The following is an 18,495-nucleotide window of genomic DNA, read 5'->3' as shown; positions in this document are numbered from 1 at the left end:
CTTTTCTCTAGTGTTTACTTTTTTACAGAGAACTTTAGGAGCTACAGGCATTTTACATGTAATCAGTGGTAAGGGGTCAGTGAAAGGCTGGAGCTCGGATGAACCGTGTGGAGTATTGTAGTATCGACTCACTCCTTTGAGGACTTCCTCTCTGTGATCGCTGAACATCATGAACAGGTTGATCTTCCAGCTGGTGTTGCAGTTCACTGAGTTCACCTGCAGGGGGAAGAAGACGCACATGTGAAGAACTGCTGCGGGTGGAGGGTTGGTTTCAGAAGTGGAGGGGGCCCAATGTGAATGCTACTCCATGCATTTATACACAATTATAAATAAATATAAATAACTAATTATGATGAAATGTGTCATTTTCAATAAATTGTTGCATTTTTAATACAGTTGTCCAACTTACAGTCACATTTAGTGTAAGTGATGAAGATGATACGTTATTATAAATGATGATTTCTACAAAGCAAACTATGCTTTTCTGTTTTCTGGATTGACGTTCAAGTCCAGTTTGGTTTTGAAAGAATATCAACTGTTAATGGAAACACTGATATTTTGTGTGATAAGCTCAAATGAGCATATTAAGACACTGCAATGCTGCTTTCAGATGGACACAGTGACACAGGTCAAACACGTATTCTGAGTCTGTCTGAGTGGGTCAGTGCAGGTCAGTCGAACCAGTGACTGACACTGTCCAGCTCTGGTGAACTGATGTTTGTATCAAGGATGGACATGAAGTGACAGCGGTCTGTGTGAAGGGGTCCAACACAGCGCTATCAGAGAGACTTTAGTAAGTAAAACAAACTGAAAACTGTGAAAGAGCAGGGGACACAAACAAAAGAACTTTTAAAAAGAGGGTCACATTTATCATTTTATTGTCACATTTATGAGTTTTTCAGACGGTTTTGAGGCAGTAATAATCGTAATCAGTCTCAGTCTCAGTGTGAGTATGATTACTGTATCACTACAGTCGGCCAGTGTGTCAGTAATGTGTGTGTGTGTGTGTGTGTGTGTGTGTGTGTGTGTGTGTGTGTGTGTGTGTGTGTGTGTCTCACCTCCTTGCAGCCTGGATGGTCGGTCAGTTCGTAGTTTGAGGCGTGCAGCGGCTGACCAGCGTTCACCGGGTTCAGAATCACTTTATCTCCCACCACCACCTGCAACAAGCAGCACACACTCAGTCCTCACACTGATGCTAATGCGAACATCTCTGGGATGTTCTGAGCTGATCTGCAGGATCAATACTGAAGTCAATAAAAGCTTTTTAATGGACCGATATCAGTTATACTGCTGCCAAAACAACTACTGATGCTTGTACTGTGACTAGTACTACTACTACATGAGTTCTGCAATCTCTCGATATCATATATTATATATTATATTTCTATGTCCAGGTAAAATATTTGTCACAAGCAGTAAATGTAAGATCATCACAGTCATTAGGATTCCTCCTCTGGGGACCATGAGTAAGCTTCCTGTAAACTTGGCCTGTTGTGTGTGACGCTCTGTACAGATGTGTGATGTGTGTTTACGTTGTCTCCGTTGGCGCGGAGCTTCCAGAACGGCTGGATGAAGAGCCAGGAGCCTTCGTTTCCCGTCCCGTCCAGAGTGACTCGCATGGCGTTCTTCTCCAGCAGAGCCGGCAGACGCTTGTTCACCGTCAGGTATTTATTACTCTTCATGTGAAGCAGCTGGAGACAGAGATCATATGTTCATTCATTTCAATGGATGTTATTTTTTCATCATCAAATTACATCTGCAAAGTCAAACCAACAATGAACTGATCCTCAAATACTGTGTGTGATGATGTATCTTCTTCCTTTGAGCCATAGAGCTCCATTGTTTCCTACTATGAAAACACATTGAGACCCAGATTACACTGGGTGACATGTTCCTTCATCACCACGAACACACACTGTAATTTAGTTTGACTCAGTCCCACACACACCGTCCTGCTGCCACAAATACATACTAGAGCACCAAATGTGGATTAATCCGCCGCAGAAAATAGTCCCCAAAAATTGAACAAGCAGAAGCAACATTTCCTAAAACCTACAATGCCCCGCTGTTAAAAGGACAACTTTCACAATTAGTCAAGTCTGTCTTAAAACAATATTATAGTGCCCAAATGAACATCAAAACAGTTTTTTTCTTGCTGCAGTCATTCCTCCTTATCATACTGTTCGTTAACAGATCCCCTCCCAGCAGCATGAGTTAGTTCAATCAGCTGAACATCGTCCAGAGTTACAGATTTTAAAGCTCTTTGTGTTTTCCAGATGAGCTGCAGTGAACATATCCACCTCATGCTGTCATTATGAAAGGACGACTGTGGATTTTGATGCCCCATCACATCCACTGTGACTGCGTTAGGAAATGATCTTTAAACGTCCACTCTGAGCAGGAAGAACAACTACACCGAGCACAAACTCTTCCAATATTCATAATGACACATTGTTTAATGAGTATTGTTTTAAGACAGACTTGAAAAGTTGTGAACCTGCCCTTCAAGAAATTACTGAGCCTTCAAAAAAAAAGAAACTGCATCCTATATTTGTGAGGTGTTTTTAACTTTTGTTATTGCTACATACGTTACTAACGTTAGCATGAACAAGCTGTTTATTTACCAGAGCTTCAGCTACTTTTGTGTTTATAAGACATGATGTTATAATGCGTCCTGTGAGCTGGACGCTACAGTGACTCAGTATCAGAAAGTAAGGAGACAGGCTGACGGGGCTGGGCTAGCTGGTTAGCATGCTAACTTCAGTACAAGAAAAGGAGTGATAGAAATTGAAGCAGAGCAAGAGGGTTGCTTTCCACCTCTGGAAAAAGCTGCTGGTGAGTAAAGGATGAAGTTTGATGCTGAGCTCACAATATTTGTTCTAGACTGGTAAGTAAACAGCTGCTAATGCTAATGTTAAGCTAATGTTGGCTGTGTAGCAATAATAAAACCTGCATAAGGCACCTTTAAAGTTTTTAAATCTTCAGTAGGAACCAATGTGTTTGGAGCTGAGAAATACAGAGGAGGGAAGTCAGCAGGTGAGATGAGACACAGACAATATGAAAAACAGAAAATACAGAATCAAGTTTTATCCTTTTCAGACAAACATGTGTGTGTTTAAACATGTAAAAGCTGTAGTGCAGTTATCGCTTGTACTACAGTTTAAAGGAGTGCTCTGACCCATGAAATCCTCTCCACACCTTCAACACACACATGCACGCAAGCATGCACACACACACACACACACACACACACACACACCTTTCTCCCAAAAGAATCTTTATCTTCACAATCAAGAGGGACCACACCCACCATCACCCTGTCACTCTGTGTGTGTGTGTGTGTGTGTGTGTGTGTGCGTGTGTGTGTGTGTGTGTGTGTACATTATGATGAGGCCTTCAGTCCTGCAGCAAGGTCAGTAGTAACACTGATAGCAGCACGCATATGTAACACAGAGTCAAACAGTGAGGCAGTGTGTATGTGTGTGTGTGTGTGTGTGTGTGTGTATGTGTGTATGTGTGTGTGTATGTGTGTATGTGTAAAAATCGTAACATATCTTCGCACAGTCAAAGGGACAAATGTTGCCACTGTGAAGGGGGGGTGGGGGAGGTTGAGTCACCTGGTTGTCATGGCAATGGATGTTGTTTTGTCTGTGCAAGCTGACAACAGCCAGGTGAGTGACAGACCAGGTGTGGAGCATTTTCCTGAGCAGATTCAGATGGTAATTCTCTGTAGGTTCATCATTATTATAAGAAAATCAATTATAGCCACTAAAAATGTGATTTTGACTGTAAAAATAGAACCTCCAAGATTTTAATGAAATTAAACTCTATTTTGTAGTTTGATGTGATGGATATCAGCCTCACTGTTTACTGCTAACACACACTAACACAACATTTCAAACTGCTGCTGCTTCACTTGAAGAGACTCAACACTTGACAAACAAATGATGGCTTTTATTGTGAAGCAACCACAGGAAACACAGTAGAGGCAGCAGATAATCAGTAGAAAAATAGAATAGAAGCTCAGTTTAGACAGAAGAATTGAGGCTTGAGTGTAACATTTATCTCAGAGCTATTTGCCAGCCCTCTGTCCTTTGGCTGTTTGTAGTTAATAAATATGAACTATGAAAAAAACCCTCCAGCCTGCAAACACACACAGGTTTCTGTGGTCACTGCGAGTGTTTTTCTAGTTAGTGTCAGCGTCTTTTCAGGCACTTTGTGATGTTTTGTGGTTGTTTTGTGTTTCTTATATTTATTTCATTGACTTTGACAAGATAGAAGCTCTGGACCTAAACCATTATCAAATATTCTCCTCTATATCTCTTCCCATGTTTGTTGTCACTGTTTACTGTTAAATGACCAATAAAAGCAGATGCAACGAAAAAAATTTAAAGCTCCATCCAGTCTAAAGGTAGATGTCCATGTGTTTTTTGATTATAAAGCAGGTCTAGGTTTTGTATTAATACTGTGAAAGTATCAAAGCCTCAGTCCACAGAGAAATGCACACAGCCTGTATTCAGAAACTGAGCCTTAAAACCAGCCGTCAGGACTTCTGGAACTTTGTGATGTCACAACAAAGTTGTCACCGCCCTCACCCCAAGCCCCGCCCACCTGGACCCACCATCCAACCTTGCAGGATTTGGTTTCTCTGAGAGTTTACCTGAAATCTGCTATATTTTTATCGGATCACTCAGAAAACAGTCAGCCAATGCGAAGAGTTTTGTCAAAATCACATCAGTGTTGTCTGATGCTGGAATGTGACAATAGATAATAAATAATTTACTGTAGATTATAAACAAGTTATTTACCTGTATGACGGTTCCATATTTTACAACGTCTCCATGGACTTTCTTGTTTTCTGTCTCGTTCTGCTTCTGCTCCAGGTTGGATGCATGCTGCAAGACAAACACACATACATACAGGGTGTATTTAACCTAGCTTAGCACAAAGACTGGAAACAGAGGGAAACTGCTAGACTAGCTCCATGATGAGAGAAAATCGTATCTTTGTAGTGGGAACACAAAGTTGAAGCTGATCCTCTGATCTGACCCTGGGTCAGATTCTCCCAGGTGTGTGAAACGTGTCTGTTACCTGCAGCTTCTGCAGCAGAACCACGTCAGCGATCTTGTCCTTCTCATGTTTGGCTTGTTTGGCTTTCCAGAACTGTTTCTGAGCCGAGTACCGACTCATCGGACACACCTTGAACAGGCAGTCTGAGTGAAGACACAGTAGAACAGAAGATACCTGAGTACAGTTCAATTCACCGACACAGTAATCAACAGTCACTGGTTCAATTTCTTACAAACATGTATACAAACATTTCTTACAAAAATATACTTTTAGTTTTGTTGTTTTATTATGTATATTCTCTATAAATGTATCTTTATTTTGCGTCACGTGAGGTTGGGCTGCGTTGTGACTGGTTGGTGTGATTAGTTCCACAGTGATGATTGGTCGGTGAAGTGAGCTCCTGAAACTAATTGGCTGTTTTGGTTTCAGAACATCAAACTGGTGAAGCATCTGACATTAATCCTATCTCTGAGTTTGTGATTTCTATCTGCCTGGCGACCAAATAAGGACTTCCTGTCAATAAGATGATTAAACAGTAGTGAGTCATTCAATATGAAACGATTCGAACTCACGTGAAAACTGTGAACCATTAATGAGGACCATCACTGGTAGAACTGGTCACATAAAACCAAACCAAAGCCAAACACTGTTCACTTCTTAACTGTCTGTCGGTTCATGACTGAGACTCAGGATCAGCTCTAAACCGTCAGACTCAGCTCATCTTCATCAGTCTCAGCTGTGCTTCGAAACTGTTTACAGGATTAACAGGTTGGCGACTGCCACTGACCTTTTTGTGAGGGGGACCCCTCCCTTTCATTCTTACAAGACAAAGGGCTGCGAGGATGTGAGGATGACTGTGTTTGGCAAATCTAACACAATCTTGTGTAGAAAGTGTAGCTGGGGTTGGTTCGGTCTTGAACTGGGATTTTTCTAACACACACAGCCACTGTAACCCCACAAAATACTGCACTTATCAAATATGTTTTCTCCTGTCATTGGAAGTAAGTCTGCAGCTCACATTAGAGCAGGTAAACACACCATTTATCCATTTCCCATGAAACCATGGCCTGACCCTCCAGACTCTGGAGACATTACCTTGTCATGGATGAATTAGTGGATTTTTGGCATGAGAGGATAAATCAAACATCTCCACACTGATTAGGATTCATTATGTTTGTCGTCAACATGTCTGAATTCAAGAGGCCAACCAACAGGGAGAGAGTGTGGCTAAACTGACAGTATGAGTGAAGTAAGTTAAGGTACTTTATTGTCCCACAGGGGAACTTTGGACTCCAAGCCACTGCATCACATAACAAAACAACGTCACACTGCACATGTGCACAAGGACGTGAATCTTACACACAAAACGTAGCTCACATGACAGAAGCAAGACAGGGTCGATAGAAACAGTGACAATGGCTTTGATAATAATCCAGACATACCTGGTACTGTATTATTATTATTAGTACTAGTAATAATTAGTATTATTCTTTAATGCAGCTACAAACATGATACAACAGGACGAGAGGTGGAGAAGGAAGAGAGAGAGAGAGAGAGAGAGGAGGTAAATATTGACTCTCCTCCAGCAGATCCTGTACACTTTTACTGTGTGTGACGGTGTGTGTGTGTGACGGTGTGTGTGTGTGTGTGTGTGTGTGTGTGTGTGTGTGTGTGTGTGTGTGTGTGGCTGTTAGGTAAACATCGCTTGTCTTTGTGTAATCACTCTATAAGGTGTTGTAAAGATCTACATCCAGGTTTAAAGTCATCTTGACTTAGGAAAATGAGCTTTTAACATGTGTACACAACTACACACAACCACAAACAGACACATCCGGGCTTGTTGTTGTGTCTTTAACTGTGCACATTTAATTGCATGATTATGGTAACTGTCTCGTTAGTAGAAATTCATTCTACTGTTCGTTAGTTGCAGACAAACATGTTCAGGTTTGTGTCATTTATGACGTCAAACACAAACTTGTGTTTTTCTGTAGTTTAGCTCAGGTTTCTGTTTTTCACCCAAACACACAGATGAAAACATAACTGTGACGTTTAATGTAGATGATGAAAGTCAGCTGTTTATTATCAGGTGTAATCACACAAATATAAAAAACTATTGTTATTCTCTCTCCCATCACTTCCTGTCACCGCTCTGATCAAGGCCTGAGGTCTCTTGTTTCCTGTCTAGCTCTGTTTCATCTATCAGCTCCAATAAAGGAAGAATATTTCCCTCCTCTCTGTCCTCAGACGAGGATTAAGTTTTTAAGTTGCTCTACAACCCACAAACTCAACAAGTTACAGTGAATCAACATCATCAGTTTGATAATCGGAGCAGGAGAAGTTTGATCCATCACTCACTCGCTGTGATCTACTTCTAAACTAGTTCAACTGTCCCCGAACTCACAAACAGCACAGAGCAGATGGTAACATGCTGCTTTGTATATATATATATATATATATATATATATATATATGTGTGTGTGTGTCCTTATCAGTGAGGGGCCGGTGGAAAATCTTCTCCACCGGCCGTCTCTAGTGAGTTCAGCTGGACTCACATCACACACACATATTATTTATATTTCAGACACTGGAGGTTTTCATGGGTCCACTTGGTTCTTCTAACAGAGACCTGACCCAGGACCAGAACCAGGACAAGAGTCAGGCTGGTTCCACAGGTACTCAAGAGCTTGGGCAGCTACTGGGGAATACTATCATACTCACACTACAACATGACAAAATACAACAAAAATAAGGCAAATCATTCATGAAGTAATGAGCTGTTATTACACATTTACATCCACTGACAAGAGCAGCTTGATAATGAAGGACCTGTCTGTGCAGAGATGATGTGGGACATGGACGACACTAATAAAATAACAGCAGATACAGTAATCAGACAAATCAACACTGAAAAATGGTGTTGAAATTAACACACACACACACACACACACACACACACACACACACACACACACACACTCAGTCCCACCTCTGAACTTCTTTGGAGGATTCTCCAAATCTCCAGCGGCAGGTTCGACCACACAGCGGTCATCTACCAACCTGCAGACACAAAGAGGAGACATGTGATCAACGACGACGTCATTCAGGTGTTAACAACAGGAGCTAAAGGGTTAATTAATGGACTTAATCCCCACTGGAGCAAACCTGGAAATTTAAAACCTTTAACATAAACTAAAAACCCTTAATAATTACTTAAAGTGATCGATGATGCTTTAGTCAGTGTTTGTAACTGAATGTATAAATGAAGGAGGAAGATGTGACCCTTAAATTCTACTTCATTTGTTAATTAAGGGCTTTTGATATGAGCTTGTCCAGCTTTCACCTTTTCAAACTGAGGAGAAACTAAGGAAGCAAACACTGTTTCACATGAACGTGATTCAGGATCAATTAAAAACAAAGTTATAGTAATAATCTTTATTTATATTACAGCACCTTTCAAAACAATATTGCAAAATGCTACAAAGGAAAAACTAAATTAAATTTAAAAAAATGTACAGTGAATAAAACAGAATAAAAATGACTAAAATAAGATTAAAGAGTCAAAAACATAAAACGTAGTGTAAAAAACTGGAAACTGAGGCTTTGTGGATGTTTATAGATCCGTGGTTCTCAACCTGAGGGTGTGGACACGTCAGGGGGCTAAAATAAGTTCATATGAAATGTTTTTTGAATGAGTGTTTAAAATACTGGTGTAAAGGCATGACCTGTCACCTCTGGGTAAAAACTCGCTGACTCCTGAGACTAACTCCTGACGACACAAACATGGAGCGATTTCTACTGTGAAATCCCGAGATGGTGACGACCTCCTCCAGCTGTTGCACCACAGAGAAGCTCATGACTTCCCGAAGGAAAAGCTCTCAGTCGGCAGGTGAGGCTCTCGTCTCTGTTCACTGCAACATTTCCATTTCTTCGCCGACCTGGCTGACATGTTGACGTCTTAATAATTTGAATGCTGGAGTAAAAAAGGTAAAAATGCATCACTCCTCACCATCTGTGATAGAACTGAAGCCTGGATCAGTCGTCATCAGGGAAGGTTTTTTATTGTGTTAGCTGACAATTCATCCTCAAAAGGAGGTCACACTGGTAAAAATGTAAGAACCCACTGGTTTAGATAAACACTGACATATGAAGTTTATACTTGGGTTGAAATATTGATCTCCACTGGATGAGCATGATCGGATAAAACAGTGATGCTGTGCAAACCGACTGCGACAGCAACAAAACACATCAAAATAATTGACTGTTTAGATTCTCTCTCTCAGAGAAGTCAGCTGAGAGGAATCAATGTACAGTACAAACTGATGGTTTGTTCTGGAACATAATCTGTTGGGTGTGAAGTGTCTTGTAGTTGATGTGTTAAGACTTGCAGATGCAGCGATATGGTGTTTTTAAAAAAAGAGGACAGGAAACAACACCCTGCCGCCTCACGCTGCCGTCTGTGGTTTCTCTGCTTCTATTCTTAGATCCTTGTTCTTACTGGACAGTTTGTGAGTTCGCGGGGAGACATGAAGCTTGAAGAGCAGCTCAGTCACAGTGGTCGTTGTGTCAGCTGCTGTAAACTGATGACACACAGCTGTTCGTCCTCATATTCACTCAGTTTAAATACATCAGTTCAAAGGTCCTGTGCTTTTTAAAAGTGCTCTGCTATGATTCATATTTTGTTTGTCACATAAAATGTGAAAAAAAGGAAAACTGGGACTGTAAGTTCATCTACTCTGACTTCCTGATTGATAAACCTGGATCAGGCCTTGGCCCCGCCCACCACCTGCTGGTCCAGGTGTCCAGGTGAAAGAGCAGAGAGGATGAAGATGGTTAGAGGAGGAAACATCAGAGAGACACAGGTCACATCCACACGACTACGTTTTCATGTTGTTTGCTAGCTTGTAACTGGCAGTGGCTGACACAGTGTTAGCAGTGGTGCTAATGCTAACTCTGGCTCTCTGTACTGACAAGGTTTCAGGTTTATTTTGCTGCACAACCAATAATCCTCCACTGCCTCACTGCTCATGACTGAGAACCAGTGTTTGCTAATATTGGATCATAAATGACATTTTATATTGGTAATGAAATGACAAGCTAACACTGGAAACAAAAGGGTGAGCTATCAGCTGGCTAACACTAGTTAGCTAAACTGTAACTTTAGGATTTGGTAAACCTTTAATTTACCAGCTGGCCCCGCTCTGTGCTACGTCACACGTGGCAGCAGGTCTGTGGAGACTGGATGCACTTTGTGTCAAAGGAGTGAAAAGTGATCCACAGTTTGTCCACACTGACTGTGTGAAGTATAGAAAAATAAAAACTTTAAATGTTTTCAGTTTAAACGTCAGTGTTTAGTGAACCGTAGATCCTCAGGTCTCCTCCCCGAGGGCACACTTCAGGTTTCCACACAGACAGACTGAGAAAACTTTTCTGAGAAAATACTCTGAGGAACAACTTGATCAGGGGGTGGATCAGAACCGTGACTCCAGATAAACTCCATCAGCTCTGTCTTCTTTTTTTTTTGGTGTTTTAAAAAAAAAAAAAATTGTAATTATGACTATTTAAGGTCAGAGCAGTGATACCTGATACCAGAGCACGACTCTGAGCATGTGTCATTAGAGTAAATCTCTCTTCCCATCAGTGTTTAGGAAACAGAGGGGGGCTGAGTGGACACACACACACACACACCTGTTAAATCTCTCTTTTCATGCAGTGAGCAGACAGACTGCAGTCAGTGGGATTACCTGTCCATTCATACACACATTAACTACATTACCTAGACTCAGCAGGAGGCCAGGTGTGTGTGTGTGTGTGTGGCCCAGGTATTACTCATGCTGTCAGGATCTAAATCTGTTTACACAGTGACATTATCGGGACTTGTCTTCCTCATGGGGACAAAACCAAGTCCCCATAATGTGAATTATTAATTTCATGCTGAAGTCTTGCTTTAAGGGTAGAGTTAGACAAGTAGTAGTTATGGTTCAGGTTAAAGTGAGTCTCCAGGAAATTAATGAAAGCAAACCTGTTGTCCTCAGACGTCAACAACAGGCAGCATATTTTCTCAGACTGTGGTTTTCCTCCTCCTCTGAACCAGAGCAGGAAGGTGACAACTGATGAGATGATCCACTGGACTTTTATTGTGATGTAAACAATGTTTCACCATCCTTGATTTCACAATAAGAGTCTTGTTTTCACTGTGCATCATACTATTTGAATAATTGTGATGATTTTGCACATGAGCGGGGTCACTGATTTGCATGCTGGTGCAGTCAGGCTCACACAGGCCAATTACAAACCAAACCACAGCTTGTAAACAAAGCAGGTGTGTGTAGTGATTGTGGGAAGTTGCAGCCTCCATTTATTAGAGGATCATCTGCTAACAAGCTGCTTTTTATGAGCTTTGCTCACATAATTCATCAAATCACTGAACACAAGACAAACAGTGAGGAAAGATGTGACTGTCACAGGTGAATGGCGGTTCTAGATTTAAACGTTGCTGGTATTTGCTGATTGGTTGTACAGTCAGTCAGCTGTTCTGTATCAGGCAGGTAGGGGAGAACATAACATGGGTTGATTTGACAACAATAAAGGTTCATTCAACACAAAAAACTCACGAGAAGCCAGATTTACAGCATGTTCAGTTCTGCTCAAGTCTCAGGTTGTGGGGACAATTTAGTGGATTAAATATGAAAATAACACAAGTTGAATTAAATAAATAGCTGGATTAAAAATATAACTTTTTCCTCACCTCACAAAAATATTCCCACATTCTCAGACTGGCCTCAATGTAATGATGTAGTTATTTTGGTTACATGAACTGCTGCTCTTTTCTGATTCAGAACTGAAAGTTTTTTTTTCTTTCTTTGTTCCCAGAAAAAAAACTTGGGAGTTTATACAGATGAAAAAACAAAAACTTTAAAAAATCATCAATGAAAGGGCTTCCATAGCAAAGTGTTATACAAATAAAACAAATTATTATTACTAATATGACACGAGGGTTAACATTATCCCTGTTATTAGCACAAGCATGTTAAGACTGCCAGGAAAGAGAAATGTAAATAATCGGGCACTTCCTCGAGCATCCGACTGTGTCTATCCTCCACCTGTTTAATTAACAACAAAATGAAGCCAGATAAAGGTCTGATAATAAAATTACAGAGAACAAAAACTGAAACTGAGTCTGTAAAACCGGTTTTCATCACATATTCCAGGGCTGGTTTGTCAGATTGTGTTTAGATGTTTTTAGTGTGTCTCTAAAGGTTCCTTCTCTAATAAATCCTTCACATTCTGTATATCATGTGTAGTTTCTGTTATTTAATGAAAATGTATTATTCATTTCAAAATGTCCAGCTTCACCTTCTCACTTTTAAAAATATCCAGAAAGTAATTTAGAGATGAAGAAGATCAGGATGAATGTGCGACAGTGCAGTGGATGATCACTCTCACTGTGTCTCCAGTTAGTAACTAATTGTCTTTCTTTTTTCTGTTCTTCCTCATTCCGTCATTTCTTCTCTCATGTTTCCACTTTCACCAAAATTTCCAGAACACGTCCTCACTTCTCTGTTTTCCTTCTTCTCTGTCACTCATGTTTTTCTTTTCTTAATCACTTTATTCACTGTTTTACCTTCATCCCATTTTTCTTTAGCTCTTCACTTCCACTCTCTTTCTTTCTCTCCCTCCGACCGCCCACAGAGTCCACCGTCGCTAAGACAACAGCCAATCAGTTCTTTTGTCTGCCTGCCAGGTGTGTGCATGTCTTTCAGGACACCTGTGGGTGCTGCTGATTGCTCTTCTCACAGTGCTGTCTGACACACACACACACTCTCTCAGGTATGTTGACTCAGTGACTAACATGTTGCTCAGCTCTCTGACAGCTGAGCCGTTTCTCACTGTTGATCTGACCTGATTCACTTCATCAACATCTGTCAACATCTGTTTCAGGATTCACATCAGACTCTGAGTCTGACTCTCTGTCTCTCTGTCGTTCCCTCCTCTTCCTTCACCTGTGCGCTTCTTTTTGTTTCTTTACTTTTCCCTGTATCCTCGGCATCTGTCTTTCTTTGTTTCCTTTCCTCCCTTCCTTTCCCTCTTCTTTTGTCTTCTTTCATCCTGACCTGCTTCCCTCTGAAGGTTTGTTTCCTGCATGACTCTCCGTCTCTCTCCTCTTTTTAAACAGAGATCCTCCTGAAGTCCCCAATAAAAACCCTCATTATGCGTTTGCTTACTCCGACTGAACTAAACAAAGTAACATGATTGGACATTGATCAGTAGCATGGTGTGTAACACAGTCCTGCTCTGTGACGGCCTCTAGCTTAAAGGTGTTCTGAACGACGAATCAGAATAAAGGTGTAATTCCCGCCTTGAACAGACTCAGTGTCTTACTGGGTCTTTTTGAGGACAAAATGTAAATGCTTGTTTTTATTATTCTGCCCCCCCACCCCCACCCCCACCCCCCCATGCCTCCTGCTCCTCCCTCCTTCCCCCTGCAGGAAAAACACATTTGAATATGGATTGAGGTGTTTGAATACATGCTGGTGTCCTCATCTCTGCCACAACAGAAAAACCTCAGTCTGCAGCCGCTGTGATAATCACATAATTGTTTCTATTGTTTAATCAAATAACTGGAAGACTAATCAATAATGACAATAATTAGTCACAGCCCGTATCAAGATAAATCTGAGGTGAATTAAAGGGACAGGAAAACAAAACATTTTTCACACCTGGCTGTGCAGTGAGAACAGTCATTTAATACATTTTCAAATGTGAAACTGTGAATACAAAAAAAACACATCTATGTTCAGCAAATCCACTCACATTGATGCAAAAATCACACAAGTTACATAGTCCAGCTCACTGCTCTCACCCGATCACTGACGCTGAACAAACTTCTCTCGTACCCTCTTCACACCAGCGTTAGTGGGTAAAAGCAGGTTTTTTAAACATGGGTAAATCTCCTAAAGAAGGTGACTGACTGCTGCTTTTCTGAGTTTAGTGGAGAGGACACACAACTGCAGAGAGCAATATCATCACATGCAGTTTTGAATGTGCACACACACACACACACACACACACACAGAGGCACAGATCCAGTGCAGAACAGTGAGCTGCTAGCTGCTGTACAGACTGGTAAAACAGATCTGTCGCGTCTCACCCCCGGGTTGGAGCTCCTGTCAGTGTCAGAGCCTCCGTGTGAGACACTGGGATGAGTGATTGTATGTTTCTAAAACTTATTTTGGGGCTGCAGTTCACACATCACGTGTAGCTGTGGTGTTTCTGGTTTAACACTGCTGACAAAAGCCTGATGTTAGCGGGTTTTTGACCAGTGGAAAAGGGGCTTTACTGACTCTGCTCTGACACAGAGGGATGACACCTTAACTCTCATATCAACACGTATTCACAGGGAATGCTGGGAGGAAGATCAGGCAGGACGAGTCCTCCTGGGAAGTGGACGTGGAAGGTGGAGATGAAATAAGAGCTGACGGTTTATTAAAGAAAAACAGGAGCTGCTGAGATGTTTGCTCTGCTCTGTGCTGAGTGAGGAGCTGAACCCTCTGAGCGTCCTGTTTGAATCCTGTTTGTGTTCATGCAGCAGAATTTGACTGTAGGGAAACCAGCAGGTTCAACCACTCTCTCTTTCTCTCTGTATACATCAGGTCTCTCATCCGCCCTGTATGTCTCACCTGGCAGGTACTCCCTATTCAAATGTCTCTCTGTGCCTCCAGCTCAGTTTACTCCAAGTAAAACCAGCAGACACTCACTGGGAGCCAAAGAAGACCAGTCTGTTTAATGGTCACTACATGGCCAAAAGGATGTGGACAACTGACCATCTCCACATCCACTCAGACACCAGAGCATCACTGAGGTCCAACAGTGATGTTGGTCTGGGTCACAGTCTCTGTTCCCGTTCATCCCTGAGGTGTTGGACTGGCCTGAGATCAGGACTCTGTGCAGACCAGTCCAGTGCCTCAAACCGTCTGTGCAGGTTTCCAGTCATCCAGGTCTGGACATGGTTGTAGATACTTGAAGTCGTGTTACCTCTCATCCAGAAGATGTCTTCACATCAAGTATCTACAACCATGTCCAGTAAGTACAGAGGAAAACAGAAAACAAAGTTGGATAACCACTGTTGCTGCTGTAATGTTTAGGTGTCCACATACTTTTGGCCACAGTCTCTGGACACTAGAGACAAATATCTGCAGTCAGAGAAACAAACACGAGCAGTGAATGAAGTGAATGTGGAACTGAAGGATTCACCACAGATAAACACAATCTGACAAACCAGCCTCAGATGATGTGATTACAACCACAGAGTGAAGCTACACTCACACACAGTTTTGTTCTCTTTGTGTTTTTATTGTCGGATCTTTGTGTGGGTTGTTTGATTAAACAGGTGGAGGACGGACACAAGGAAGTGCAGGATTATTTACATTTCCCTTCCCTGACTGTGTTAACAAGCTTGAGCTAATAGCAGGTATAATGTTATAATAATAATAATAATGACTTTATTTGTATATCACTTTTATTTGAACTTTAACAAACGACACATGATATAATAATAGAATTATACTGTTAATGTGCATCAGCATGAAAAACTACTGATGCACAAACATCTTTATAAAAGAGTTTTATCTGCTCAGCAAACCAAACTTCACGTCAATCATCCGACAGCTGTGGAGACTCTTTCACTCTGGACAAACTGAGCTAACGGGCTGTTAGCATGTGATGCTAACGTGGCTAAAACTGGTGACCTGCTGTTTGTATTGTTACTCAGATCAGTGGGAGTTAGTGAAAGTCAACAATCGAAGCTAAAGGCCACAGAGAAGCTGTAAAGGTCAAGTTCAAGTCACACACACTAGAGTGGGTGTAAGACCGGAGCACAGGAAACAAACACACACACACACACACACACACACACACACTGGCACAATGGAAATCTCTCTTGGACATACTTCGTACCACTTCCTTTTCCTGCGTACAAGCTGACATAGCTGTTGCCACTGTGTGTGTGTGTGTGTGTGTGTGTGTGTTAAAGGTTGTATCCCAGACAGTGCAGCAGATATTCACTCCAGACTGGAAAAAAAACAACGTGTGATGAAGTTTCCAGTTTCACCAGAAACTTAAAACCAGAATCTGCAGAAAAAACATTCTCTGTATTTCTACTGTAACTTCTGTTTGACTGAGGGCGGGAATTAAAGGATTTAACTTAAAAATAAACCAAATACATAAGAGAGGAAAGTTCACCAAAGAGTCAGAAACAATTAATGATTTAATCTCATTTAATATTTCCAACGTGTAACTTTTCTTTGGCCCCATTGTGCTCTCACGTTAATGTTAAGCTGTTTCCAGAAATGTCAAAGATAGGTCATTTAGAAAAAGCCTCGGTGCGACCCGATAGCCGGGTGGTTAGAGCGCGTACCACATGAGCTGATGCTCTTGGCAGGTGAGTTGCTGGTTTGACGCCCGACTCTTTCCTGTGTGTCACCCCCCCCCCCGCCCCTTTCCTGTCACTCTCTACTGTTCTATCCAATAGAGGCAAAAATGCCCCCCCCCCCCCCCCCCCCCCCCAAAAAAAAAAGAAAAAAAAAGAAAGTCTCACTGTTATTTTACAGGTGAGGCCCACAGGTTTTTTACACTCTGAAATGTCAATTCTTTAAAAAACTAATTTAAGTGGTTTTTACCTAAAATATTTACGTAGGTTATGTTTTGTTAAGATATATATCAGCTCATTTAAATCAGGGCTTAAAACATTAAATACGAAGCATCTCTTTAATCTTGTGCCATGTTTGCATTTGCTTGCTCTTAACGTCTTTTATCACTGCAGCTCCTTTAAAACGGTGAGTGAAACCAGAGCAGAAGAAAACCCCATTCAAAACCCTGCTGACATTTATAACACTCAAAACTAAAGATCCAGCCACAACATTCCTCATCATTAGACGATCTTGGTTGTCATGGTTACAATAATAACAACAAACGGTCATGGACAATAGAAACAACATAAACTGCTGCTGTCACATGGGAATCGAACACCGCTCTCCTGGGTCATATTCATCCATCCACCCCAACCTCCTCCTGACGTGGACTCTGTCGCTCTATAAACTACGTCACCGCACTTTTCCCTTTGCTCCTGTCATCATGACTACAACCACTAGATGTCGCCTAGCAACAAAACCTATCTTTACACGTTCTTTACACGAGGACAGTAACAAACAAGGACAGATGATGCTGAATCAGTTTTCATTGAGTTGCAAACAGAGGCCTGTCTGAAGGTGCTGCAGATCAGATCAGAGCTGTGTCGAGTCACACACCAAGAAAAACAAAGTTACAAGTGGATGGAAAATCAGGACCGCAGGGAGGGGGGAACAGTGTAACACACACACACACACACACACACACACACACACACTGTTCTCTACCTGCTCGGACACGTCTCTCCGTTGCTTCAACCAGCAGGTTGACGCCTGTAAAGCTTCAGTTTAAACTGTAAAAAATATTTTTCTAATCCACTGTAAACTCCCAACCTGAGGCTCGAGACCCCAGAAAGGACCCTGAGAAAAATCTGACACGTTAATTAAAGGATGAGAAAGAAAAAGAATTAGGTAATTTTTTTTCTTGAGACGGAAAAACCACTGAGGCCACACATGTCAAGAAGACCACCTGTGATGTGGGTCCAGTTAAAACAGCTCCTTTTGAAGGGGCCACAGCCCAGAAAGTCTGGGAGCCACTGTTCATCACAGCCACAGCAAAATACAGGTGGAGCTAAACCTGAAAGGAAAGGTCAACGGGGTCATGATGATCTAAAGGGTTCATCCTCGGGGGAGCAGGACTATCAGATTTAATGGATTCTTATTCAGATACATGATGTTGAGCAGAAAGAAAAGACTGATAAACTGAACCTGCTTCACATTGTACAGGCGTTCACATTATTGTGTCCACCCCCTTTATGACAGTCTGTCTTGCAGTTCCTGTGTCTCTGCAGCACTCGAAGGTTTTATGGTCTCCTTATCACACGGTGGTGTGTTTTATCTGCAGCGCAGTGTCAGCGTGTCACTATTGTCTGTGCTATTTGAACAGTAACACTCTGAACTACAATATGACACAACTGCAGCAGTTCACATCATATTCATCTGTCCTACAGAGAACCCCTGTGTTCTTTCTGCAGGGACTCACCTCAACGTGTGTGTTGAAGTCAGATCATCATGATTTTAAGTGTTTCTTATACAGGTTGCTGGGTATCAAATCAAACCTCCGTACTTTTTGTTACTGATCCAGTAGCAGCAGCACCGAGCACCAGTCCCTGATACCGAGGCCAGTGGCTCAAAACACCTTCAGTTAAGATTTTTCTGAAAGTCTGAGTTGAAGTTTCCTTTAAAATAAAAACAGTTGCACAAAACACCCTTAAGTCTTCTTGAGGTCTCCTTAAAATGTTCC

General features: G+C 41.7%; 1 protein-coding gene across 3 annotated transcripts in view; it reads right to left on the bottom strand.

Annotated features, from left to right (window-relative positions):
* Positions 1–18,495, bottom strand: part of itpr3 (inositol 1,4,5-trisphosphate receptor, type 3) — a 62,703-nt gene that overhangs the window by 41,909 nt on the left and 2,299 nt on the right. For all 3 annotated transcript variants that reach the window (XM_071458802.1, XM_071458804.1, XM_071458803.1), the window contains exons 2-7: positions 8,057–8,127; positions 5,092–5,213; positions 4,809–4,895; positions 1,533–1,691; positions 1,059–1,157; positions 133–216 (exon numbers count right to left, since the gene is read on the bottom strand). In XM_071458802.1, the coding sequence (XP_071314903.1) occupies positions 133–216; positions 1,059–1,157; positions 1,533–1,691; positions 4,809–4,895; positions 5,092–5,213; positions 8,057–8,127 (622 nt within the window). The remainder of the gene's footprint in view (positions 1–132; positions 217–1,058; positions 1,158–1,532; positions 1,692–4,808; positions 4,896–5,091; positions 5,214–8,056; positions 8,128–18,495) is intronic.

This window comes from Trachinotus anak, unplaced genomic scaffold, assembly GCF_046630095.1.
Source record: "Trachinotus anak isolate AG129_WGS33_773 ecotype Australia unplaced genomic scaffold, CSIRO_AGI_Tana_v1 ptg000022l, whole genome shotgun sequence".
NCBI lineage: Eukaryota > Metazoa > Chordata > Actinopteri > Carangiformes > Carangidae > Trachinotus > Trachinotus anak.
Note: the sequence above shows the minus strand (reverse complement) of the source record. Positions and strands in the feature narration are given on the sequence as shown.